Raw genomic sequence first — 22593 nt, 5'->3', positions numbered from 1 at the left:
CACAATACTTGCCAAGTGTTGTTTCATTATCTGAGAAAAACGACCATCAGATACCCCCGCTAGAAAGGAACAGCTTAAACGCACCAAGTGAAAAAATGATGCCATGGAACCACCTCCATCCATCTAATAAACGTATCTCGAGTCAATCACATGCATGACAAGAATCAAAAGGAACTCATTAATTGATGGGACAATTGTCTGTCTAATGAGATAATCGTTTATCGGTTAATTCTTTCATTTGATTGCTTGATGGGATCACAATCATCAATAAAATAGTTTCTGAATTCATCACATGCATCATACACACCTACCCACAAAGAATACTTTGAGCCAATGAAACAATTCATATATCTAAAGGAGAGAGATTTCTTATGCACTCCACAGTTATAAAGTAGCGACAGCCAAGGATGGGATGCAAATCAAAAAATTTGCGATACACGGAAACACCATTTTAGGTAAGATTTGGTATCCAAAAACATTAGGGGAACAGCCTCCACCCCATTAATATCGTGGGTTAGGCACCCAACAGATCAACATACGATTTGATATTGATACATATGATGCATGTTTTCATTGCAAAGTGTGCCTTCCATAGCGATCACGGAAGACCGACAATCCAAAGGCATGTCAGAATGGTCAAGAAGGACAGATGGCACGCAGATGTAAAAAAGGCTAGAATGCAGAAATACTGGGACCAAGGGCTTGTCAAAGAAAGCAGAATGATCTGACCAAAAGGAACCTGTAGAGCTCAATTGAATCATAGGAATGGAGCCAGGGAACGTGTTGGGAAGTAGAGATGGCCAAGATTTTCAGCACTTGATCTAAACTGATGAAAAAGGTTGAGTTCTATCCACTTGACTTTTTAAATAGAATCAGAAACATGAACTTAGATGATAGTTTGCCGGCTGGCTAGTGGCTTAGAGATACAGCGAGCACCCAACTAGGATGGGAGGCAGGAAACAGAGATTACACTCTACCCTTGATCTTAACTTTTTCTGCAAGATCAGGCAACCCAATGATTTACAGAAGCTCCCTACTTAAAAACACAAAAACCAAGAACAAATTAGAACAAAATTAAAAAAATCTAGGAACACTTTTGGATGCTTTTGCTGCCAGATAAATTAACCTCCGCAGGTGCTCATCATATTAAATCTTAGTTTCCTTCCAATTGAAAGATCATATCCCATTAAACATGCAGCAAGGCAAAACATGCAAGAAAACCCAGGACCATCCGCCCTCTAACACATCTAGAACAACAGAGTGATTATTAATGCTATTTCTTGTCCGAAAGAGGTTGAATATGTGACTCTTCTAAAGACTGAGCACTTAAATGTGCGGCCATTTGCTAGGAAATTGATCCTATGAATGCCAAACATAGACAACCTTGTGAATCCCAACAGTTGCTAATTGACTCCAACAGGGTGTATGCACAAAGTTCTGTATCACCATGTTAATTCAAGTCACTAAAACATGAAAATTCACAAAATTTTCAATTAGTAGAAGCGTAGCCAAGTCCATTGGTTGTCCTGCTGTCCTTGGAAAATCTCAGTGGAGCACCGTTGATGTAAATGTTGCATGTAGCCAAATTTGGCCAAAAGGAGAATTCGAGCATATATCAAATCAGCATGGCAGAATATGGGAATGATTTAGAAATACATACTCCAGCAAAGCAAAGCAAAAAGTTACAACAATCAATAATATCGAAGGGGCAAATGGAATAAAATGGTATAACCATGTTTATCAAGATTTAAGGCCCAGCAAGGAAAGTGCTTGTACTAAGGATAGATAGAGGACAGGAAGATCTAAGATAACATAAATGGAAGGCAGTACAGTGGATTACAAAAACTGCCACTGATAATGCACCACCCCTAACAAAACCTAATGAGACCAAGTAATTACCAAATCATAAGGTCTTATGCCTCCATTAAGACCCTCCATTTGCCGCCATGGTTTTGGCAGTACTTTACCAAATAGTCCAAAGTATTGGCAAACACTGAGCATGTAACTGTGGTCGATATAGCATGGTAAATATGGCTATACGAAGATACCAGGAATATGGGTATTACTCATCCCAAACAATTTCAGTTCACAAGTAACTGCAGAAAAAATAGCAGCTTATGTTCCTCCTAAATGCCAACAAAGCATAGGTCATCCGATAGTTGCTAGAGTAGCAGCAAAATTCAATTTAATGTATTACTTCAGACAGGCTGCTTTAAGCCACATTCAAATCCTCATTATAAATATGTAATACGATTCAGAATATGGAATTTCGGACACAAATAGCTGCCAGACAATCGTTAAATGGAAAAAAAACCTTCAACTTGTCAAGAACCAACAAGAGAGATAAACAGTTTAAAAACTGATCCCACACCATTCATTTTTTTCTTTTTTGTCCAGCATGGATCAATAAGATAATTGTATACGAAAAAACAATAAATCCATAGTGCAGCAAATTACATGATATAGAAGCCCTAAAACAAAATGAAGTGCACAGTCCTAGAAATTTGTCAGTTTGCTACGGCAGAAGTAGCTGAAGGAAGATCTATGCCAAGCACACCAGAAACTAGTTACCTGTACCACAAACAGATAGCACAAAATCACATAGAACTGGAAATCATCTTACAATCTCTCCTGCCTGGGTGAGCGACTGCAAAAACAGCGACAAGTTGCGTAGAGCAATTAATAATATAATACTTGGGAATAACATACAGGATAGGAAGATGGCAATCAAATAATGATACTAACCTGCGGTACCTCTCATAATCAGGGCTTTCAGCTCTATCATAATTAGGACTACCCCTCTGTTCAGGTTTGTTATACGGGCTGGGACCACGACCGTAATCAGGGCTAGCCCTCTCCCTGCCTCTACCATAAGGACTGGCAGATCGCCCACGATCACTTCTCCTTTCCGGAGATCTGTTCCGACCTCTTCTATCAGGGCTGTACCCATTTCGTCTATCATCATCGTCACGAAGTGCATACTCCACTGAAATAACTCGATCCATCAACTTGCTACATATCCAATACAAAAGAGAACAATCAAATAGTGATACAGAAGTTATTTGCAAATCTCATCTTGAGAATGAAGGTTAACAGATTTGTTTAGATCAACCAAATGAAAAATGCATAAACCATTCAAAGTTGATCATCATCGACAACTCGAGCTACAGTCCCAAATTCTAATAATTTTAATTGTAAAAGAACAAACATTTGCAGAGTAAGTCAAAGATTTAACAGAACGATCTATAAGCAATGGAGAAGTTCATAGATTATGTCAGATAAATGTTTGTCCTACCATGTGCACCTGGAACAGTATGCTTATCACAATATACCCCATAAAGATGTTAAAATTGGTGTTTGGAGGGAAGTCCATGGGAACTATATGAAAATGGGTGCAATTGAAACAGGTGTCCATCAGTACGTTGGTGAATGTATTTAAAGGCATTCTAGTGAAACAATTCCTTAAAGCACACAATTTGTTATAAATATTAGCGAGCAATATCTGAAATTTGTTTGAGAATCTCCAACATTGCACTCCCTTATCTTCCCTCTGTTGTAAACCCATTTTCCATAATGACTGTTAGGAATAACCTCTAATAAAACAACTTCATAAAGTTGCTAGAAACAGTGATCTAAACCTCTATTATATCCATAAGTGGAACCAGCAGTCAATGGCAAGATGCACCTCAATAGCATGGGCCATCACAAAACCTTCAGGACATGTTGTATTTGATGGACAACTTCTATGTTCTTTTCTCCTAAAAAAATTTGCTTCCTCAATGAAATATAAAGGGGCACTCCAGTGCATGAGGCTCGCCATTGCAGGGTCAGGGGACAGTCAGATATACACAGCCTTACCCCCTGCACGCAGAAGACAGTTTCAATGTTTTGAACCCATGACCTCATGTCACAATGGAGCAAACTTACCATTGTGCCAAGGCTCATCCTCTTCCTCATCAAAGAATATATGCTGAAAAATCATCATTATTAACAGCTTCGAAAGACATCCGACAAGCAAAGAAACTAGAGAACTCAGGTTGTTACCATGAGCCTAAGTTGCCTAGTTCACTGTTAAGCTTCAGAGGAACCACAATGGAGATAGAAACATCGAAATGATGAACTAGGCATCTTATAGCCGTAATGCTAGAATATGGTATCCTGGGAAAAAGATACATCTAGATATGATAGTCATCAAAAGTTTAGAAAAAAGTTTGTGCATGTTTGCCAACATAAGACCTACAAGCTAGCGGAAACAATAACTGAAAATATGACCTCAAACATGGAGAAGCATTAAAACAAATTTAGGACTTCTGAGACTTTCAGCTTGTGCTTTTGCAATACTAAGAATCTTGTTAAAACTTGTGTTCACATGAACCACTAATTGCAAAAGATTAGTATCGATTTAATAAAGTTGTGAGAAAATGGAATTAGATATTAAACAAAAGGAGTTCCATGAGGCAATAGGAAAAATTGCAGAAAGAAGTTACTCAGAAACAGCAGTCAAAATTTATTTATGAAAAAGAAAAAAAAATATATTAAAGATTTGTGAAATATACGAAAAGATGAACTTTCATGAAAAAAATGATGACCTCATATTGGTAGCATCCAATGCTTTGGTGGCATCCTCCTGTGACTCAAACTGGATGAAAGCAAAGTTTCTTCTAATCCTAATATTCAAAATTTTTCCATATGGTTCAAAATGCTTCTCCAAATCTCTCATCCTGGTATTGATTGGATCAAAATTTATGACAAACAAGGTCTTTGTTGGCCTCATATTGGTTGGAGATCTTCTTGAACTGCCAGACCGCCTACCACCACGCTCTTGCTGTAAATCCAATTTTCAGATATCAATGAGAAATATAAAAGTCAAAATTTTCAGTGAATCACTTAACCACCGACCAGCAACACAAAGTCATGTACCTTTGTCCACTCAACACGTAGCCGTCGCCCTTGCCTACCAAATTCAGTCCGGTCAAGTGCTCGAATGGCATCCTCCGCATCACGTTCATCATCCATGTAGATAAATGCAAATCCTGCAAAAGTAGATGCAAAAGCAAAGAACTGAAGTATTAACTTAACAAGAAATCTTGGTCAATAAACCCCGCGTACAACGGAACCTTCAAAAGAGAGCTGAGGCCTGTGGCTCCAATGAAATATTCAAAGACTCTGCAAAGAAATTTACATAACTTCGGTCCATCTCTATGAATGTTAGAAACTAGGGGACGAGAAAATCAAGAACAGACCTTATGTGTAGAATTAAATGATGTCATGGTATAATAATCCAAAAGTAGGTCTCTCGTGGTAGGCCATCGAACAGATTATGCGTTCTCGACCTATTCTCCAGCCTGGCCGCGAGATCGGCATGGGAAACATGAGCAGATTGGGACAGTGGGCAAAGTTCATGGAAAATGAAAGGCAATGGTCTCTTGGGGAAATGTTTCCAGGTGGACAGATGCCACAGTGAATGGTGGAACAGATCAGCTCCTGGAAATACACAAGAAGATGAGACTCGGGCTCAGGCAGGAAAGGCGTTGCACAGCCCATCAGCCAGGAAGAGCATGGATGCTCCAATACATTCCTGCGCCAAAGAAATTGTTGAGTCCGGGGGGGCTAATCTTAAAAAATATATATAAATAATGTTTATCCTGATTCCCAATTCTCCTGTAAAACTCAATAAAAAGGTCCCCCATGGCTATGTCATGCCGTCTGGAAATGGTTGCAACATAGCAATTGAGAGCTGATGCAGTTGTAGCATGTCAACTTTGAGAAAGGGAGGGACTCCTGCTTGAGAAATGGCATCAATAGTAGGGTGCACCCACATATTATGGCTCTGACATAGATTATTGTCCCTAACTTGCCATCTACTGAGGGGCATTACATAAATCAAACATAATTGATGATTTTCATTAAATATATGCCCATTAGCATGGACCAGGCTTAGTTTACTTTACATCTGTAATGCAACTTGAACTTACTACAGTAAGATACAAGAATTTTCATTCAATTAAGAATCATATACAGCCCAGCTCATATTGTAATATCTAGCACGACATTATGCATATGAATATGGAGCTGTAAAGATGCATACTACAACCGCAAAAGGAAACATAAAGATATAGCAATTTTCCCTTAATACAGTTTTCCCACTGCAGGTTTTGAAGGTACTCAGGTCTGCAGCCATTTGTCCACACGAAAGCAATACTAAGAATTAAATCATGATTCAGTATCAACATCCAGAAATAATTCTTCAGTGTTTCAGATGTAACTTCCATGAAATATTCACACATTGGCGCATTCAATCAAAAGTAAAAAAATGTTAAAAGAACTGAAGAAGGAAACAAATGTATTAAGTTGTAATACATCAGCTAACAATCCTAAGGGTCAAAAAAACTTCATAGAACAATGAATTGACACCTGCTTACAGATGGACAAAAGACTACCTGACTTCATATCAACCCTGTCGACCCTCCCATATCTGCTGAAAAGCCGCTCAAGGTCAGATTGGCGAGCGTCATACTCAAAGTTGCCACAAAAAATGGGCCTCATTTTGGTTAAATAACTTGACAGCTAGATCTCCTTGAATCTGAAAGGAAGACAAATACAAATGATTTGGAGCAAAAAACATTGAAAGGAGAAACCAAACATAAGAAGAATTCATAAATTATAGAGGCCATGTTGGAGAATCCCAAATCTTTAATAAGATTGATGAGATTCTTATCATAACCTTATAGAATGGGAAAAGGAAAAACAACACTAGGACTTTGTGTAGATTAATGGAGAATGTATTAAAGTACAATGATGGTGAACTGCAAGGAGAATAATAATGTGCCGCCCAATAAACAAATGAAGTTGTGTAAAATGGGGCATTTCCTTCTCCCAAGTACATAAATTGGTGAAGAAACTAAAAAGGCAAAGGAAGTTCCTCCAATACCATCCGAAAGTAACAAAAAGACTCATAAAAAAAGCTTGCCAACTTTATAATTTACTCAACAGTATCTACCAAGGTTTACCATACTGGTACCAAACCGGTATGCTATCTTGTACCATACCAACACTGCATGCTGTCTTGTATCATACCGAACCGTGTACCCCAACACCATAATAGAATGGCACCAATATGGGGTCCATGCCAAGACAGCGAACCTTAGTATCTGCTAATACCATGTATTGTTTTTAGGTTCCATCATAGAAGAGTGAAATCAGTGAAGAAAAACATATTGGTTGGGCCAACTAAATTTGCTCCAAGGAGATGTCAAGTCTTCAAGTCCTCAGACATATACAGGAAAAATGAAATATTTTAGTGGAAAGATACTGCACAAATTATTCAAGATTATTAACCGGAGATTCTACACTGTTTCCCGCAAATCTTATGCAAAACAGAAGGCATGTAAATGATGCAAATATGCAATCAAGGGCACTAAATTGTAATATGTTGGAACATGAACAGCAATTCACCTTCTGCTTCACATGGTTCTAGGTGGGCATATGATGGGTTTAAATGAAGACAAACACTAATTGGAATTCTAATATAATAAAGGTTCAATACGAGGCTCTAACAGGTCAGCAGGCATCTCACCAACCCAAGTTTAGGTCAATGCATCACCAATCATCCAGGCCCAGCTTGAGGTCATAGGTCTACTGATCCCAACCATCAACAAGGCCTGCCCAGGACAACCACTTAAGCTGAGGCCTGAGCCTACTTCATGACCAAACTGCTAATGCCTTCAACCAGGAACGATGACTTGTTCGGATACAAATATGGAAACTGAAAACTCTAACAGCAAGCACTTGTCCTATGTTAGTGGACAAGGGACCAAATAACTGTTAGGTAGAAGGCAATGCTTAGGCAAACACCTAGACAAATTGTGACAAAATATTAAATAATTAATTATTATTTATAAAGTACCAAAAAACTAGAGTTAGAACCAAATTAGAAGAAATTCAAGGGAAATCTCAACTTATAGAAGTCCTTATATTTATCTGAGAACTTACTTTAGTGTAGCATGATATTTAAGTAATAAAATTACAAATTTTCCTCAAACTGTATGATGATGTTAATTACTTATCCAAAGAAAGCATGTTTAATGATTCACTTTTGTAGTCAAAATAAACAATCTATCATATATTAATTGCTCACTGCAAAGTTACATACAAAAAACAGAAAGAGAAACTTTTACGTATAACAAGAATCTTGAGCACCAATTGTTAAAGTAGGACAATTATAATATGTTAGTCAACTAATAGCCTGATTTGCTTGGTTTAAAACCACATCCCCACAAAAAGTAGTGCAAACTGGCCAATGCAGACTTACTAAGCTTAGGCAGGCCACTTGGGGACCAACTTGGCACCTGGTCCACATATGGGGCCTGCTTAAGCACTTAGGAACTATAAAGACAGACAGTTGACCGAAAATCTAATCCTAGGTGACCACCTTGATGATTTAGAGTGTGCATTTTTAAAAATAATGGAACTCACAGTGCTGTATTATCTATTTGACGTGGTTCCCGTACAAGGCAAGAACAATTGGGTTACAGGTAAAGCCATGACAGATCTCCCTTTGTTTCAGTCTTATGATAACTAAGGCAAAACACCACTTAATAAATTATGCAAGATAAGGATAGTCAAGTATGGTGGTATGAGTAAATATTCCCCAAGAAAAGAAATGAGCATACACCTTCACATGTATTTGAGAACCTATTTAAGTAATAGTATAACACATTTGCCAAAAAATAACAATATCCCCTACATATTATGTTCAATTTTTCAAGTACAACAAACAAATCTAAGAACTATCAATTGAAAAGGAAAGAGAGGAGAAAAATAAGTGGTCACCAGCATAAGAAAAGGCTAGACATGTGGACTGCCTAGGCCAATGTAGCAACCTAAGTCCTGCTATGCACACCTGCTGCATATTCAACAGACCAATGCATTGCGGTCGCTAGACAGCATCTGCATATAGGGTGCAGATGCAGCCATGTGGGATACATTTGAAAACAGTGCTGAGAATGGGTCTAAGAACACCATCTCCTAATAGTTGGAAGGTGTTTCCTGCTTATCAACTTGTTGAGACTTGAACAGAGTACACTTGGACCAGGTACCTTCCATCAAGGATTTAGTGTTCATCAAAATTTATGAATGATAATTTGCATGCCTGTGACATAACCAATTTTCTAGGATCTGAAATGCCAACAGTTTCCATCCAAACATTTGAACACGAACAAGCCATGGTCCTTTACTCCTTTAGGATAGAAGTTAGCTGTTTAACATATCAACAGCCAATATTTTAGTTTGCTAAGCATAAAGTTTTACCCGATTCCTTTAGTTAACTAGAGTAGGACACATCAAGTCAATATTTACCTAGACATGCTGTCCAATTAAATGATTAGTTCATATCAGGTCACAGAAAAAGGTGTGTCCAAGTATCTAGTTTATAGATGTTTTAAAAAGATTGAAACTATCGAACAACAAATGAGTAACTGAAGAAGCACAAATCCACATCTTTTAGTAATACTAGTAAAAGTTCACATGCACATGTACATAGTGCTCCAAACAAATTTTTTTAAAAAATTCATCACTTTGCGATGAATTTTTTGAGTAAAGAATTTAACCTCCTTCAACTTGTTGAAATTAGTAAAACTAATGGTAAAGGATAAAGGAGTATCCATTTCTTTTATCCATTATCATTTTCCTTTCTTTTTTTCTATATGACAACAGAGATGGCCAAAGTAAAGCAGCCTCTTGCAAAGGGCATCTCATGCAGACAACCAAGACATCACAAGCCCGAATTTTTTTCCCAAGTCCAGAGGACAATTTCCTTTCCAAATCAAATTTGTTTCATTAACCCTCCAAGAACTGGCTGCCAAATCAGCTCCTTGATTAGTTTCCTCATAAATATGCCTAGATATAACCTCATCAAAATCAGATAAATATCTACTATAATCTAGAATCATCAATGACGTGTACCAGAGCTCCTGTTGACTGAGACAGAAAAGGGATTCGCAGTTACTCTTGATGAGGTGCAATTATTCCTTCACTTGTGTCATCCTCAATGCTATCTAACTGCACATGCCTAAGCAACAATCTACTCTCCTTGGCTTGGATAGAATAGGCATTGACAAATAGTGGTAGGCAAGGTTTTAAATATCGATACCGGATCCCATGCCGGTTGCCGGTCGGTATGGTACAGTACCATACCGTATAGGCCCGTATTGATAATAAAAAATTCAAAAAAAAAAATCCTATGCAACGGTAAAAAGCCGTACCACACCGTACCAGCCTGTACCGTGCCGTTCGATCCAGTTCAGGTCATTTTTCAAAAAATCGGCCTGAACTGAATCAGTTCCCCACTAGTACAGTATGGTACGGCATGTACCGACCGATTCAGGCCTTATACGGAATACCATGGTGGTAGGCCCATTTGGTCTTTAGACTCTCTACAAACAAACCAACACTCATATGGTCTTTCTCGTTTGGTATCTCAATGATGGGTTGAGAGTTTGTGGACATCTAAACTAAAATTTTTGTTAGTATTCATCATGAATAAGACTTAAAATTAAAAAAAGGAAAATAGAGAAAAAAACAATGTATCTTCTACTAAATCGATAAAATTTGAAGTTTGATTACCAATCATGGTCCAAAGGCCACAGCTTTGATCACTTGGTTGACAGCAAGATTCTTTATTTACTAATTATTTTAGTTAGGCTATTGCAAGACTGCTCAACACAACATTTCCTTGCCATAAGACCAAGCAGCTGGCATGGATAAGCACCAATAGGATCAACTGAGAGAAAGCCTGCACCTAAGTGACAATATGTGGCTCGTGATATTGCACAAAAAGCATACTCAGCTGTATTCTACTACCACCACATTTGCTCCAACACAGGCCCACTAACCACAATCAAGTTTATTGAAATATTCAGATCTTTCACGTTGGAGAAGGAAGCTTTTCAATTTTGATGAGCCGTAGCTCAATATTAGGTTGAATGTGCATAGACCATGAGGACATAACATGCAAATTACTCAGCTACACAAAGAACATTTGCTATATGGCATGCAATAACAAAATCATGGGATGGACATTCGAAGTAACAACTTCACAAAAAAATTATATTATCACTTTTGCATGATCTATTTTCTTAAAATAATTTTTTTTTTAAAACAAAACTAACAATGAGCTAACTCCTGCACAGTTCCTTGAAAGACAGTGAAACTTCAAGCTGAGAATGATTTTGGAAAATTGGGAAATCATGAAACAAGCTGTTTCCACCATACAATGTAGCCATGTCATATTTTGGTTACAAAATTCATATAGCCCAGCATCCTTTGTTAACAACAAAAAAAAAATTTAAAAAAAAATCCCATGGATTCTCTCAGTTTAGAAAAGTTGAGTTCCTATTAACAACATTGAGCATGGGCACCATGAGATCTTCAACCATCTATTATCCAAAAGAAGCTGGAGACAAAGCATTCTTATTACTCAAGCAAGAGATCTACAGAAAAGAAAACAACACAAAGTTGACTAAAAACTATGAATTGGTATAACTCCCAAGGAGAGAGAGATCACTGTTGTTCATTGCTTGAGCTAGGGACATGTTAAATCCTTTTCCCCTCCATGTACATAAGATTTACTATAGCTAGACTTATCCCTTGCCACTGCCCATTTCCATCATCAGCCCAAGGAGATCAATGTCTCCAATCTACAGAGCCAGAAGGTAGCCTTATCCTAAGCCCAGCCAGCTCCTTTTGTCTTATTTGTCATGTTTGATATTCTTCACAGAGGAGTCAAGCATGAAGAACAGGGTGGGATGGGGAAATGATAGATGGGCAGATGGGTGACCACTCATTAAGGTTTGAATATGTGTTTGTGACAAAGCACTCTATGGCCAAATCAAGCACTCTATTCTGATATAATCAGGACATATAGCTTGCTAGTTATAATGGCTAAGATTAATTTAATTAGATTTGAAGGTGCATATCATCTCTGGACAGAAACTTATTACACTTTTATATATAATATAGATATACAACAGCAAACTTTTAAAGGTAGGCATGCAACATATTTTGTATGGATGAGACCCATAATCCCAACAAGTCTTGTTTTTTCCCACTATATATTGGACTCCAAAAATCTGGTTATGGGCAAAAAAAAATGTTATCAAGAGGCAGCAAGCAGAAAACTTCTAGTAGCAGCAGCAAACAAAAATTGCTGGTTATTAATTATTGAAAAGAAGGCAAACTGCAATTGTTCACTTCTCAACATCTTTAAACATAGGAGAATAGCCTCAACCTTTTTTTAGCCTCAACATAAAATCCTCCATATTTTTCCTATTAAACAATTAAAAAAAATGAAGGACAGAGCCAATTGGCAAGATGTCCATGTTGTTGTTCCAATAACAAAACTTTACTAATATCTAACAGCTTAATAGCTAAAATCTTTGCAGCTGCCCTGATATCTTGTTCTTGCCCCTGCACCCACACTCTCAAATATTCAACTCCATCCGCAGAAAAAATGCTCCATTGAAAAACTGTTTTTTATCAAAATCAAACTTAGTTTACTAGAGATGTACCACCAATATTATATCATTCTTTTGAATATCTATAATATTCCTTTCTTTAATATGAAAACCAAATTAGCTTATCTTTATTAATTTATGGTATGTATATCATTTATGCAAACAATTCCTAGGAACTTATATATCTTAAATTCTTTGGCTCTTTGCAACATTTTTTTAGCTTTCCAATTTTTACTTCCAATAGATAACAAAGCCATGCTGCTCTCGCCATTTTATGATTTAATGCACACCAAAAGCAATGCTTCCTCAAATCTATTGCGCAGTCAACCACATAATATCGATTAGAATAATTGGAGGTGGCACATAATTCCAAAATATAAATGATCAATCAGGTGTTGTTGTTTTATTCAACGATATGAAATATTTCTCAAAATCTCTACAGGTCAACATGGCAATAAGTAATAATATTTGACCCTATACTCTCTCAAAGAGGACAAGCACATGTTTGACTTGTAGGAGTCAGCCAAGCCAATCCCCATTTAGTCCTCATTGTCCGAATCATCACAAAGAAAGCGGATGATGAATGAAGGAAATCGAATTTGGATGCCCAAGCAGGAAAATAAGACCATATTGAGAAAACAAAAGAGCAGATAAAGGAGCAAAGTCTTTAGGAAATATTGGCATTCGATCACAGAATCCCTTGACAACTAACATAGAAGTGCATTGAAAAGACTTGATTATTCCTTTTATAATCTCTTCCTTATGCACTTTACCCCTTTTCCCTATGTCATCCCTAGTCAAGGTCAATTGAAAGGGTCATAAAGAGTCATTTCTTTTTTTGGTCATGATGGGCATGGGACAAAAGAAAAACAAATGACAAAATTTTACATCACTAATGGGACTCATAGAAACATAACCAACCAAAAGATAATTCAATATGGCATGAGTGCAGATACAAACCTATTGAAAATGTTATTCTTACCTTGTACGAATGCATGGTGTGGACTTAACAATGCATGGCTGTGGAACAGGATGAAAGGGAAACCCTTGAAAAATTTAACTTCAGTCCTAGGTTTGGTGGAAGATAACCAACCAAGAGGAATAATTTGAAGGACAATAGTGTGGATTCAAACACATTTAAGACAACATTATCATCCTATGCATGCATGCACATTAGCATCCATGTACATATATTGCACTCAAGTTCACAATGATACAATTTAGTGGGATACAAGTGTAAGACGTGCTAATCCAACTCGACAAGAAATCAGCATAGTTACCCTATATATACTTCTACATGTTCTGATACAAGTTATTTGGATTTTCTAGAGTAATGTCAATGGAGATGCTATATAATAGCACATAAGGTATTAATAAGATATAAGTTATGCTTAAGTGTTCCTTCCAAGGCCTCTGTTGCATACCCCCATCTTGGTCTAAATTCTCTGCAACCCTTCACACCAACAAGCTACCTCCCAACACCAAGCCATCTCCCATTGTGAGGATCCACTTTCACTATTGTCATGAACGCCAGCCTAAGAACCTGAATAGGCTGCCCCGACTAGACTAGGGTAAAAGCCTAGCCCATTTGAGACATCAGTCCTACCTTTTGTGCACTTCCTTTTTTTATCCTAGCAGCATGGGAGGTTTGGGTGCTGTGCAAGTCAATTCCAATCCAGGCAGCAGCAGAACACAATCAATGGGCAGCAAAGAATCCAACAACAAAGCAATGCTACCTAGACCATAGCCTGGAGCAGATCACCTGACCTCACCTAGGATTTTCATAATGTTACCTACTTTGGAACAGAATCCAATCCAAACTTGAGCAGTGGCCAGTATGTACTTGCATAACCAGGTGTTAGTACCAGATCTGAGATATCCAAGACCAGTGCAATGCAATACCACCGCCAACCTCCCCTTACCAAGGCCTAAAACATATAAAATGCTCGGACAAAGTTCCTTCTTCTCAAGAACAGATTAATTAATCTCGAGTTTAGCAAGCAATAAAGTTACACCAACCCCTGACTTGTGCATACACTCAAACCTCCATGACGGGATCTCATGTAAGATCTAGCAAATAAATCAAGGGCCAACAAGGAAACCAGTCAACTTCAGGTAGCTAGCCTTGCCCCTATCCTTGGATAAACATGCGCATCTGGACAATAGGTCCCATAAATCCCTAGGTTCAAAAAATTCCACCTTTATAATTTCTATTACATTTTCATCGAGTATCCAGCGTCACTAAAAGGAGAAAAAAGTATCCGACATCATTATGAACATGAATCATGAGGAATTAAGGTACCCCCTCGTCTTAGGAGAAAAGAAAATAATCCTGAATGGATTACCTGCGAGGCCAACACTCAAGCTGAACTCACTTATATTCAGTCACACCCACCTATAAATCGAAAAATCCAACCGTAAATACGACCTATTACAAGAAATTGAGACATCACGCGTACAATATCGGATTTTAAGCAAAGATTTTAAGACATAATGAAGCAAAGCATTCCATCCCTGGCTACCAAATCCATCAACTGGAGATGCTCCGAAGGATTGCAAAGTAAACCAAACAACATTAAATCTGTAACAAAATATATCCAGTACCCCATTCTGAATCAAATGGAAGATCTCATCCAAATCCAATCACGAACAGACATCTCCAAAAAAAAAAAAAAGAAAAAAACCTACATTAAAGAATTCATTGAAGACCGAACAACAAAAAACATAAAAAAATCTCGATAATCCAACAGATCCAAACAGATCTATACCATACCCCTTAAACCGGAATAAGAAAAGAATCGCAAAGAAAAAAGTTCCAAGCCCTTTCCAACAGAACAAAAATTTTATCGAAATCTTTCAACCAAAGCGCCAATTACCGATCTAAAGCAGCAAAAGTTTAATAACGAGGGATCTGGTCGCAGAGATCAAGAACCCTCAAGAGGGATTTGATCGGATCTCTCACCTTGTGACCGGTGAGGGAAGAATGGAGGAAGCAACCCTAGAACCCACCGCGCCGTGAGAGAGAGAGCGAGGACGGAACGGGTTTGTCCCAAGGATACTCGGGACAACCCGTTTATAGATGTTTCTGTCAACCAATTGTAATGTGACACGTAGGCAGATCATGGTTTTAGCGTGACAGCTCAGGTCGCATTGGAAGCAGATAAGCTAAGTCTCCGGCGACGACGGAAATTGAAAGAGACCAAGACTAGCATTGAAAATGAGAGTGTTGACTGGGCTGGAAATGGCTACGGTTGGATCTGGGTTCCACACAGGCCACCTCCAATCTATTTACCTATTCTTCCGTACATGTATGTAAATTCAAATACCAATTTAAAAGACAAGGGGAAAGGAGCTGTGAGGGTTTCAGATGGCTTTCGCCGGTGAGACGGGGGAAGGGGAAGCAAGGGGTTTTCAATAGCAATCGATCGTCCGTTCAAGGTTTCTCCAGTTGGAGCTCTGCTGGGAGTTTTGATCGTCAGGCTACGAGCATTTCTATCTCTGAGGAAGGGGGTTTGGATCGCACTTGTGGTGGAAGTTCGGTTCCATCTAAGAGGCTTGAGCCATCTTGGGGAAATAAGAAATCTCCAGTGGATGTTGGGTGAATGTTGTACAGGGCAGTCGGTGCTTTAGGTGGGAGACCTCGCATGCGTCCCTGATGGACATCGCTGCTTTGGAGGAAAAGTTTTCGTAATTTGTTGTGTTTACAAATGAGAAGGTTGAGAAGGCATGTATCCGATGGTAGAATGCTCTTCTCAGTAAGTTATTGTGGTGTGGGTTTGCTCCTGACTTTATCCAGAAAGAGCTTCGATCTAGATGAAATATTCAAGAGGCATTTCATGTATCAGCATGGGCAAATGGGGTGATGGTGTTTTCCTTACCAGATGAGGCCATTAGGGAGAGGGTTATAGAGAAGGGCCCTTGGTCATTCGGGTAGGGCAGTTGTTAGCTCTAGAGCCTTGAGACTCAATTTTCGGTCGAGGAAAGAGACTTTTCAGAAGATAAAAATCTGGCTTAGGTTATCAGATTTGCCTCTCGAGCTTTGGGCCAGAGACAACATTTTGAAGATTACCTTAAAGGCAGGTAAGTTTCTTTTCTTGGATGAATGGACCAATTCAACGGCTCGACTAGGATTTGCTCAGATATGTATTGAGCTGGATCTAAGCAAAGAGTTTTGTCCGGGTGCTAAGGTGGGTGTAAAGGGCACAACAATGTGGTAGGAGTTCATATACGAAGACCTTCCAGATGTTTGCTATAGATGTGGAAGGATTGGGGTACTGCTGAATGCATGCTCCTGCCAAAGGACAAAAGATGGCCAGTTGTTGGGGCCATAGATCCGAGCCGTGCGTATTTCAGTTGCATTAATTTCAGCTTCTGTGGCTAGACAAGCTTCAGTTAACTCTTCACAAAGTACTACGGCCACAGGAACATCTCAATATACCCCATGGGTGGTGCCTAAGCGAGCAACGAAAATGGTTTCTCAGATGACTATTCATTTCCCAGATCATGTTTCTCTATCAACTGAATCTAGGTTTGCTCTCTTATTGTTTTCAGATTCTACTGCTCTAGAGGGTATACAGGCAATGGATTGCATTTTCACATTCACATCCAAAGCTGTGTCGGCTGATAAATCGGTGATGGAGTAAAAGAAGCGCTCTCCAATCAAGGACAAGACTTCTAAGTCTTCTGGCTCCCAATCTCCACAACAAAAGATCCTAATGGTGGAGGATCATGTCAGTTCCTCTCGACCACAGCTTAAAGATCCCAGTGAGATCCAGTATATTTCTCAACAAGAGTCTTCAAAAAAGAAATTGGCCATTTATCTCAAGAGGGTAAGAAATTGGCTGGCCACTCTTCTCTTTTGTCTTGCATTAAGTATGTTATTCAAGATTAAACTAAACATGACGGTCAGTTGAACCCATCTGTGGAGGGGATGGTTGATAAAGGAAAAGCTATGTCAAATGAGACTGTCAAGATCGTGGATAGGGGGTTGGTTCAATTTGAATCATGATCCTGTGAAAATTTTATCTTGGAATCATAGAGGGGTGGCAAAGCCCTCTTTTGTCAACTATGCTAAGGCTTTCATACACATGCACCATCCTAATGTGTGCTATTTTTTGGAGACACGGCTCTTGAAGAAGGCATTGCCTCATGTTAGTAGTATCTTTGGTCCTATTTGGTCTATTTATATGGATCCGATGGAGGGATTTTTTGGCGGTACTGTTGTTGCTTGGCATAAAAATTTGGACAATGTGGGCTTTATCCATATTGATAAGCAAATTATTTTTGGTTTGATCTTTATCTCTAACTTGGAGTCTTGGATTCTCGGGGTGCTGTATGCGAGCACTTTTGGTACTCATCGTCATGTCAAGGGAGGTTCATGAATTCAAATCATTTATAGACCAAACCAGATTGATTGATATGGGATTCCAGAGACCTTCTTTTACTTGGTGTAATAACCAAACGAATGTTGCTCCTGTTTGGAAAATATTGGGCCAGACCTTGGCTTCACCAGGTTGGTTATTTAGGTACCTAGAATAGGTAATTCATCTCATCCGTTTTGCTTTAGATCATTGTCCTTTATTGTTGTCTGTAAAAAATCATCATGCTTCTGGTCCCAGACTATTTAGATTTGAGAAATTCTGGTTGACTAACTCTGGAGTTCATACGGTCATTAGGAAGGCTTGGGTGTACTCTTCATGCCATTTTCTGAGAATTCGACTGTCTATATTACTTTCTAAAGCCAAACAGGCTCTTAGAATGTGAAATTCTATGAATGTTGGGAACATTTTCAGAAGAGTGGAGAATCTATATAAATAACTTTATGATCTCCAGGCTCATGAAGCAAATCAAGGGTTCCTCTCCCAAGCTGATCATACTCGTTTATTGGCTCTTCTAAGATCCTACAATCATAATTTACAACAACAGAGAATCTTTTGGCATTAAAAATCAAGGGATGCTTGGTTAAAGGATGGTGATGCAGACACTGCCTTCTTTCATCATTTTACAATCTTAAGGCACAGAAAGAATCATATAGGACTCTTGGTTAATGATCAAGGTCACTATATGCAACAGGTGACTCATATTAAATAGCATATTTTGACCCATTAGTGGCTGCCTTGTCCTATTGATGAGGATGTGGTGCTGCCGCAGTTTGCTCACTCTCTATCTATGTAGTAGAATGAACTTCTAATTAAAACCATAACTGATGAAGAAGTTGTTAAGGCCCTCCATGATATTAATCCTGAAAAAGCCTCTGGGCCAGATGGTCTTTAGGCAATGTCTATAAGGAGTTCTAGTCCATTATTGGCTCCGATGTCATTCAGGCAGTGAAGTATTTTTTTCATAATCCTATCATGCCTAATAACTGGAAGCAAACGTTCACTGTCTTGTTACCAAAAGAGTCAAACCCTCATCGTATTCATGAGTATCGGCTCATCAGTTTATGTAATACTATATATAAATTGGTAGCAAAAATTTTAGTCAATAGGATTCAGCCCTTGTTATCTTATTTGGTGTCCCCCAAGCAAGGGGCTTTTATTCTAGGAAGGAATATTTTTAAAAATATTTTGATAGCCCAGGAGGTGATGCATTTGCTTGTTAAGGCCAAATCTTCAAATTGCCTTTTAACTTTGAAACTGGACATGGATAAGGCCTATGATCGCATTCAATGGCCTTTTCTATATAAGATTTTGTAGCATTATAGTTTCTCACCCTATTCATTCAATGGATTATGACTGCTATTTGTGATCCACAATTTGCTATTTTGGTTAATGGTTCACCCATAGAATGGTTTTCGACCTTCATATGGGCTACATCAGGACTGTCCTTTCTCCTTATATATTCATCTAGTGTTTCGAGATTTTATCTACTTTATTACATTATGTTGTACAATCCAAGCTTCTTCATGTGTTTAAGCTCCATGGCTCAACATTTCATTTATCTCATATTCTATTTGCTGATGACTGTTTGTTGATTACTAAGGATATGTTGAGGGTTGCAGTGTGTTTGAGAGATATTGTTGATACTTATTACTCTCTTTCTGATCAGCAGGTGAATTTGGCTAAATCTCGGATTCTTTTTAGTCCCTCTACAGCATCTTACGATAAAGGCTTAAATAAAAGCTATGTTTAATATTCCTTCATGGAGAGGCTTTTGTAGATACCTCAGAGTGCTGGTGGCAGGTACTAGATATTGGCCTTCTGATTTTATTTTTCTTATGGATAGATTGTTAGCACGAATTGCTAGTTGGAAGTGGAGGGCTCTGTCATTTGCTGGATGAGCAACCCTTCTACACTCCGTGCTTCCGTCTATTCCACTTTATGTTATGTCTGTTGTGCCAGTTCCATTATTTGTGCTTGCAAAACTTGAAAAGCATTTTTGTAGTTTCTTATGGGGACATGAAGGTCATCGACAGAAGCTTCACTTGATCTCTTGGGCTCAGGTTTGCTCTCCTAAATCTGTGGGTGGACTTGGTTTGTAATCTCTAAGCCTTAGGAGACAAGTATTACTAGGTAAGCTAGCAACTCATGTTGTTCTCAATCCTTCTTCTCTATGGGCCAAATTGATAAGGGCTAAATATAAATTCGGGTCATCCTGGGCCTCATATGGTAAGCCTTCACATTGTTCTCTAATTTGGATGGCCATTGCTAAAATGGGATCTCATCTTCGGTATGATTTCATCTGGTCTATTGGGAATGGTAAATCTATTCATGCCTTTTATGATCCCTGGATTCATCCAATTCTCCTTTGTGCCTGGCCAACTTTTATAAACATGGATGTGGGGTGGGAGAGCATATGGCTTGATCAATTATTTTCTAATGATTCTGGTTGGAATTTTAATCACTTATCATCTCTGTTTTCGGCTGATATGGTGACCATTATTCAAAGCATTCCTATTGCTTTTGGGCACTGGTTGGATCAGCTTGGGTGGCATGCATTCATATCCTCGCATGTCTTAATTAGAGAGGTTATGGCATGTCTCCACTGTGATAATTTGTCAGCTGCTGATTCTAATTGTACCTGGATTTGAAAGTTATCAATTTCTCAAAGAGTCAAAACTTTCTGTTGGCAACCATTCTTCCAAAAAAATTCATGCAAAAACTTGCTGGTCGATAGGAGCATTCTTTCTCTCGATCATCAGATTTGTGACTGTTGTGCTGATTATTTAGAAGATTGCGAACATGTGATGTTTCAATGTCCTTTTGCTACTAATTGTTGGGAGCTGTTTGCTTATATACGTAATAAATAGTCGCGTCCTACTTTATTAACTGAGTTATTTGAATTGATTTCAATGGGTTGGGAGAGAGAGGGGGTATCAGTCTTTATGTATTTATTTGGCCTGGCTCATATAAAAGGCTCGTAATGCTCGGGTTTTTGAAGGTTCCTCTGCTACTCTTCAAGATCTTATGAGCCAACTAATTGTAATGCATCGCAATTTAATCTTTCCTTCAAGGAACTAGGACTATCTTTACCCTTTACCTCAGAGGATCTCATCCAACCTCTTCATCGTCTGGTAGCCTCCTCCCTTTGGAGTTCTGAAGTTTAATTTTGATGGTGCCATAAAAGCAGATGGGGCTGCTGCTGCATACATCATTAAGGATTATCAGGACCGCCTTATCAGGGCAGCTGCTCGCCATTTGCCCAACTGTTCGGTGCCTTATGCTGAACTGGTTAGTGCTTAGATGGAGATTCATGAAGTTCTATTTTTTTTGCAGGCTGACTAGCTTTTGATTGAGGGAGACTCTATTATGGTTATTAGTTGGCTTGCTTAATCACAGCCTCTTAAGCACCTTTGTGGCCTCTGTTATATAATATTATGACGTGGAAAGCAACCTTGCAACTTTGTATGGTCTCTCGTATCTTTCCAGAGGCCAACCAGGCTATTGATTGATTGGCTTCAGGCTCTGTTTCTCGACCTTTATCTTTTTTGCAATATGATATTTTACTTAGACAGTTATGTAGGATCTTGCAGGTGGATGCTTTGGGTGTTACATACATTAGCCAGGCTTAAGCTCGCTTGGTATTTCAGTGTGCTGAGTGTCAATTATTCTAAGTGAATGAAATTAGAATGCTTCAGTTTTAGTCATCTGAAATTTTTCTATATCATGATGAAGATTTTATCTTATAGACTGATTCTGTAATGCTTGTTGACATGTTACATTAGGTTGATATTTTTCTCACAGTTGGCATTATCCTATATCATCAGATATGGAGACTCTATGGGTGTGGATGCCTTTGTCAGCAAATATTTTGGTTGCTGTTATTACTTTACTTCTCATTCCTTAATATGGCCATTCAATGTTTTAATTACTTTAAGACTGCTCTTACTCAACTTTAGTGGTTTCAGCATCCTCTACTCTGCTATTTACTACTCCATTGCTTACTTCATCACAAATTCCAGTATCACTTATTATTGGATTTATGCAAGCATCATATATCTATATCTCACAGTGTTTCTAACTGCTTGATTACAGCTGGGGCTACGATGCTGTCTTTTTGGAACTTACTCTATTAATAATTTATCCTACATGCTGTTTTTATTTCTTTCTTACCTATAAATGGTCTAGCTATTCTATTTGTACTCTGTTTCTTCTACATATAATATAACATGGGAGTTGTCACCAAAAAAAAAGATACAGATTTGTATATGGGATAAGATTCTTTTCTCCATTATCTAACCATTTTTGAAGTATAATACAATAATTTAACAATTGATGATAAACAGAATACTTCAAAGTTAAATTTTTATTACATATTAACTAGTGAATTTTAATAATTTTTGATAGAAACTTCTATCATTAACACCGATATCTACATAACAAACGAAAACTCTATATAAACTAAGCTTCCATAGAGAAACACCCGTCATTAGTACAAACATCATTAATATTGGCCCCATGTGGGAGATATATGGTGAATGAAAAACTCAATATAAGTTAAACCTCCATTTTATACATGCATACATATACATATATATATAATAGAGTAGATCAAGATCAAGTTACTTGGTGTAACTCTTGTAGAGTTATACTTTCTTTTAAATTGAACACTTAGGGTCCCAAAACAATTATATGAGTCACTA

The 22593-nt window shown here is 38.2% G+C and overlaps 1 protein-coding gene and 1 long non-coding RNA gene across 7 annotated transcripts; one reads left to right on the top strand and one right to left on the bottom strand.

The window, feature by feature from the left end:
* Positions 1–2351: 2351 nt before the first annotated feature.
* LOC105059330 (serine/arginine-rich splicing factor RS41) lies at positions 2352–15632 on the bottom strand. 4 transcript variants are annotated; one of them, XM_010942589.4, is made up of 6 exons: positions 15475–15632; positions 6441–6583; positions 4921–5033; positions 4590–4825; positions 2746–3012; positions 2352–2647 (listed from the first exon to the last, which is right to left on the bottom strand). In XM_010942589.4, exons 2-6 carry the CDS (start codon positions 6544–6546, stop codon positions 2620–2622), a joined length of 750 nt encoding a protein of 249 aa, XP_010940891.1. In that variant the 5' UTR covers positions 6547–6583; positions 15475–15632; the 3' UTR covers positions 2352–2619. The 4 variants fall into 4 exon arrangements, with proteins under 4 accessions (XP_010940891.1, XP_073106388.1, XP_029116117.1 ...); XM_073250287.1 differs by lacking the exon at positions 15475–15632 and adding an exon at positions 5244–5578 and having other exon boundaries at positions 4921–5166; positions 6441–6585; XM_029260284.2 differs by lacking the exon at positions 15475–15632 and adding an exon at positions 5244–5578 and having other exon boundaries at positions 6441–6585.
* Positions 15633–15867: 235 nt separating this feature from the next.
* On the top strand, positions 15868–21472 carry LOC105059331 (uncharacterized). 3 transcript variants are annotated; one of them, XR_012137581.1, is made up of 3 exons: positions 15868–17341; positions 19563–19693; positions 19896–21472. It is a non-coding gene; the product is annotated as an uncharacterized lncRNA (long non-coding RNA). The 3 variants fall into 3 exon arrangements; XR_012137582.1 differs by having other exon boundaries at positions 19563–20023; positions 21227–21472; XR_002166254.3 differs by having other exon boundaries at positions 19563–21472.
* The last annotated feature ends 1121 nt before the right edge of the window (positions 21473–22593 follow it).

The sequence above is a fragment of the Elaeis guineensis genome, chromosome 16, assembly GCF_000442705.2.
Source record: "Elaeis guineensis isolate ETL-2024a chromosome 16, EG11, whole genome shotgun sequence".
In the NCBI taxonomy this organism is placed as follows: Eukaryota; Viridiplantae; Streptophyta; class Magnoliopsida; order Arecales; family Arecaceae; genus Elaeis; species Elaeis guineensis.
This window is presented reverse-complemented; position numbering and strand designations above follow the sequence as displayed.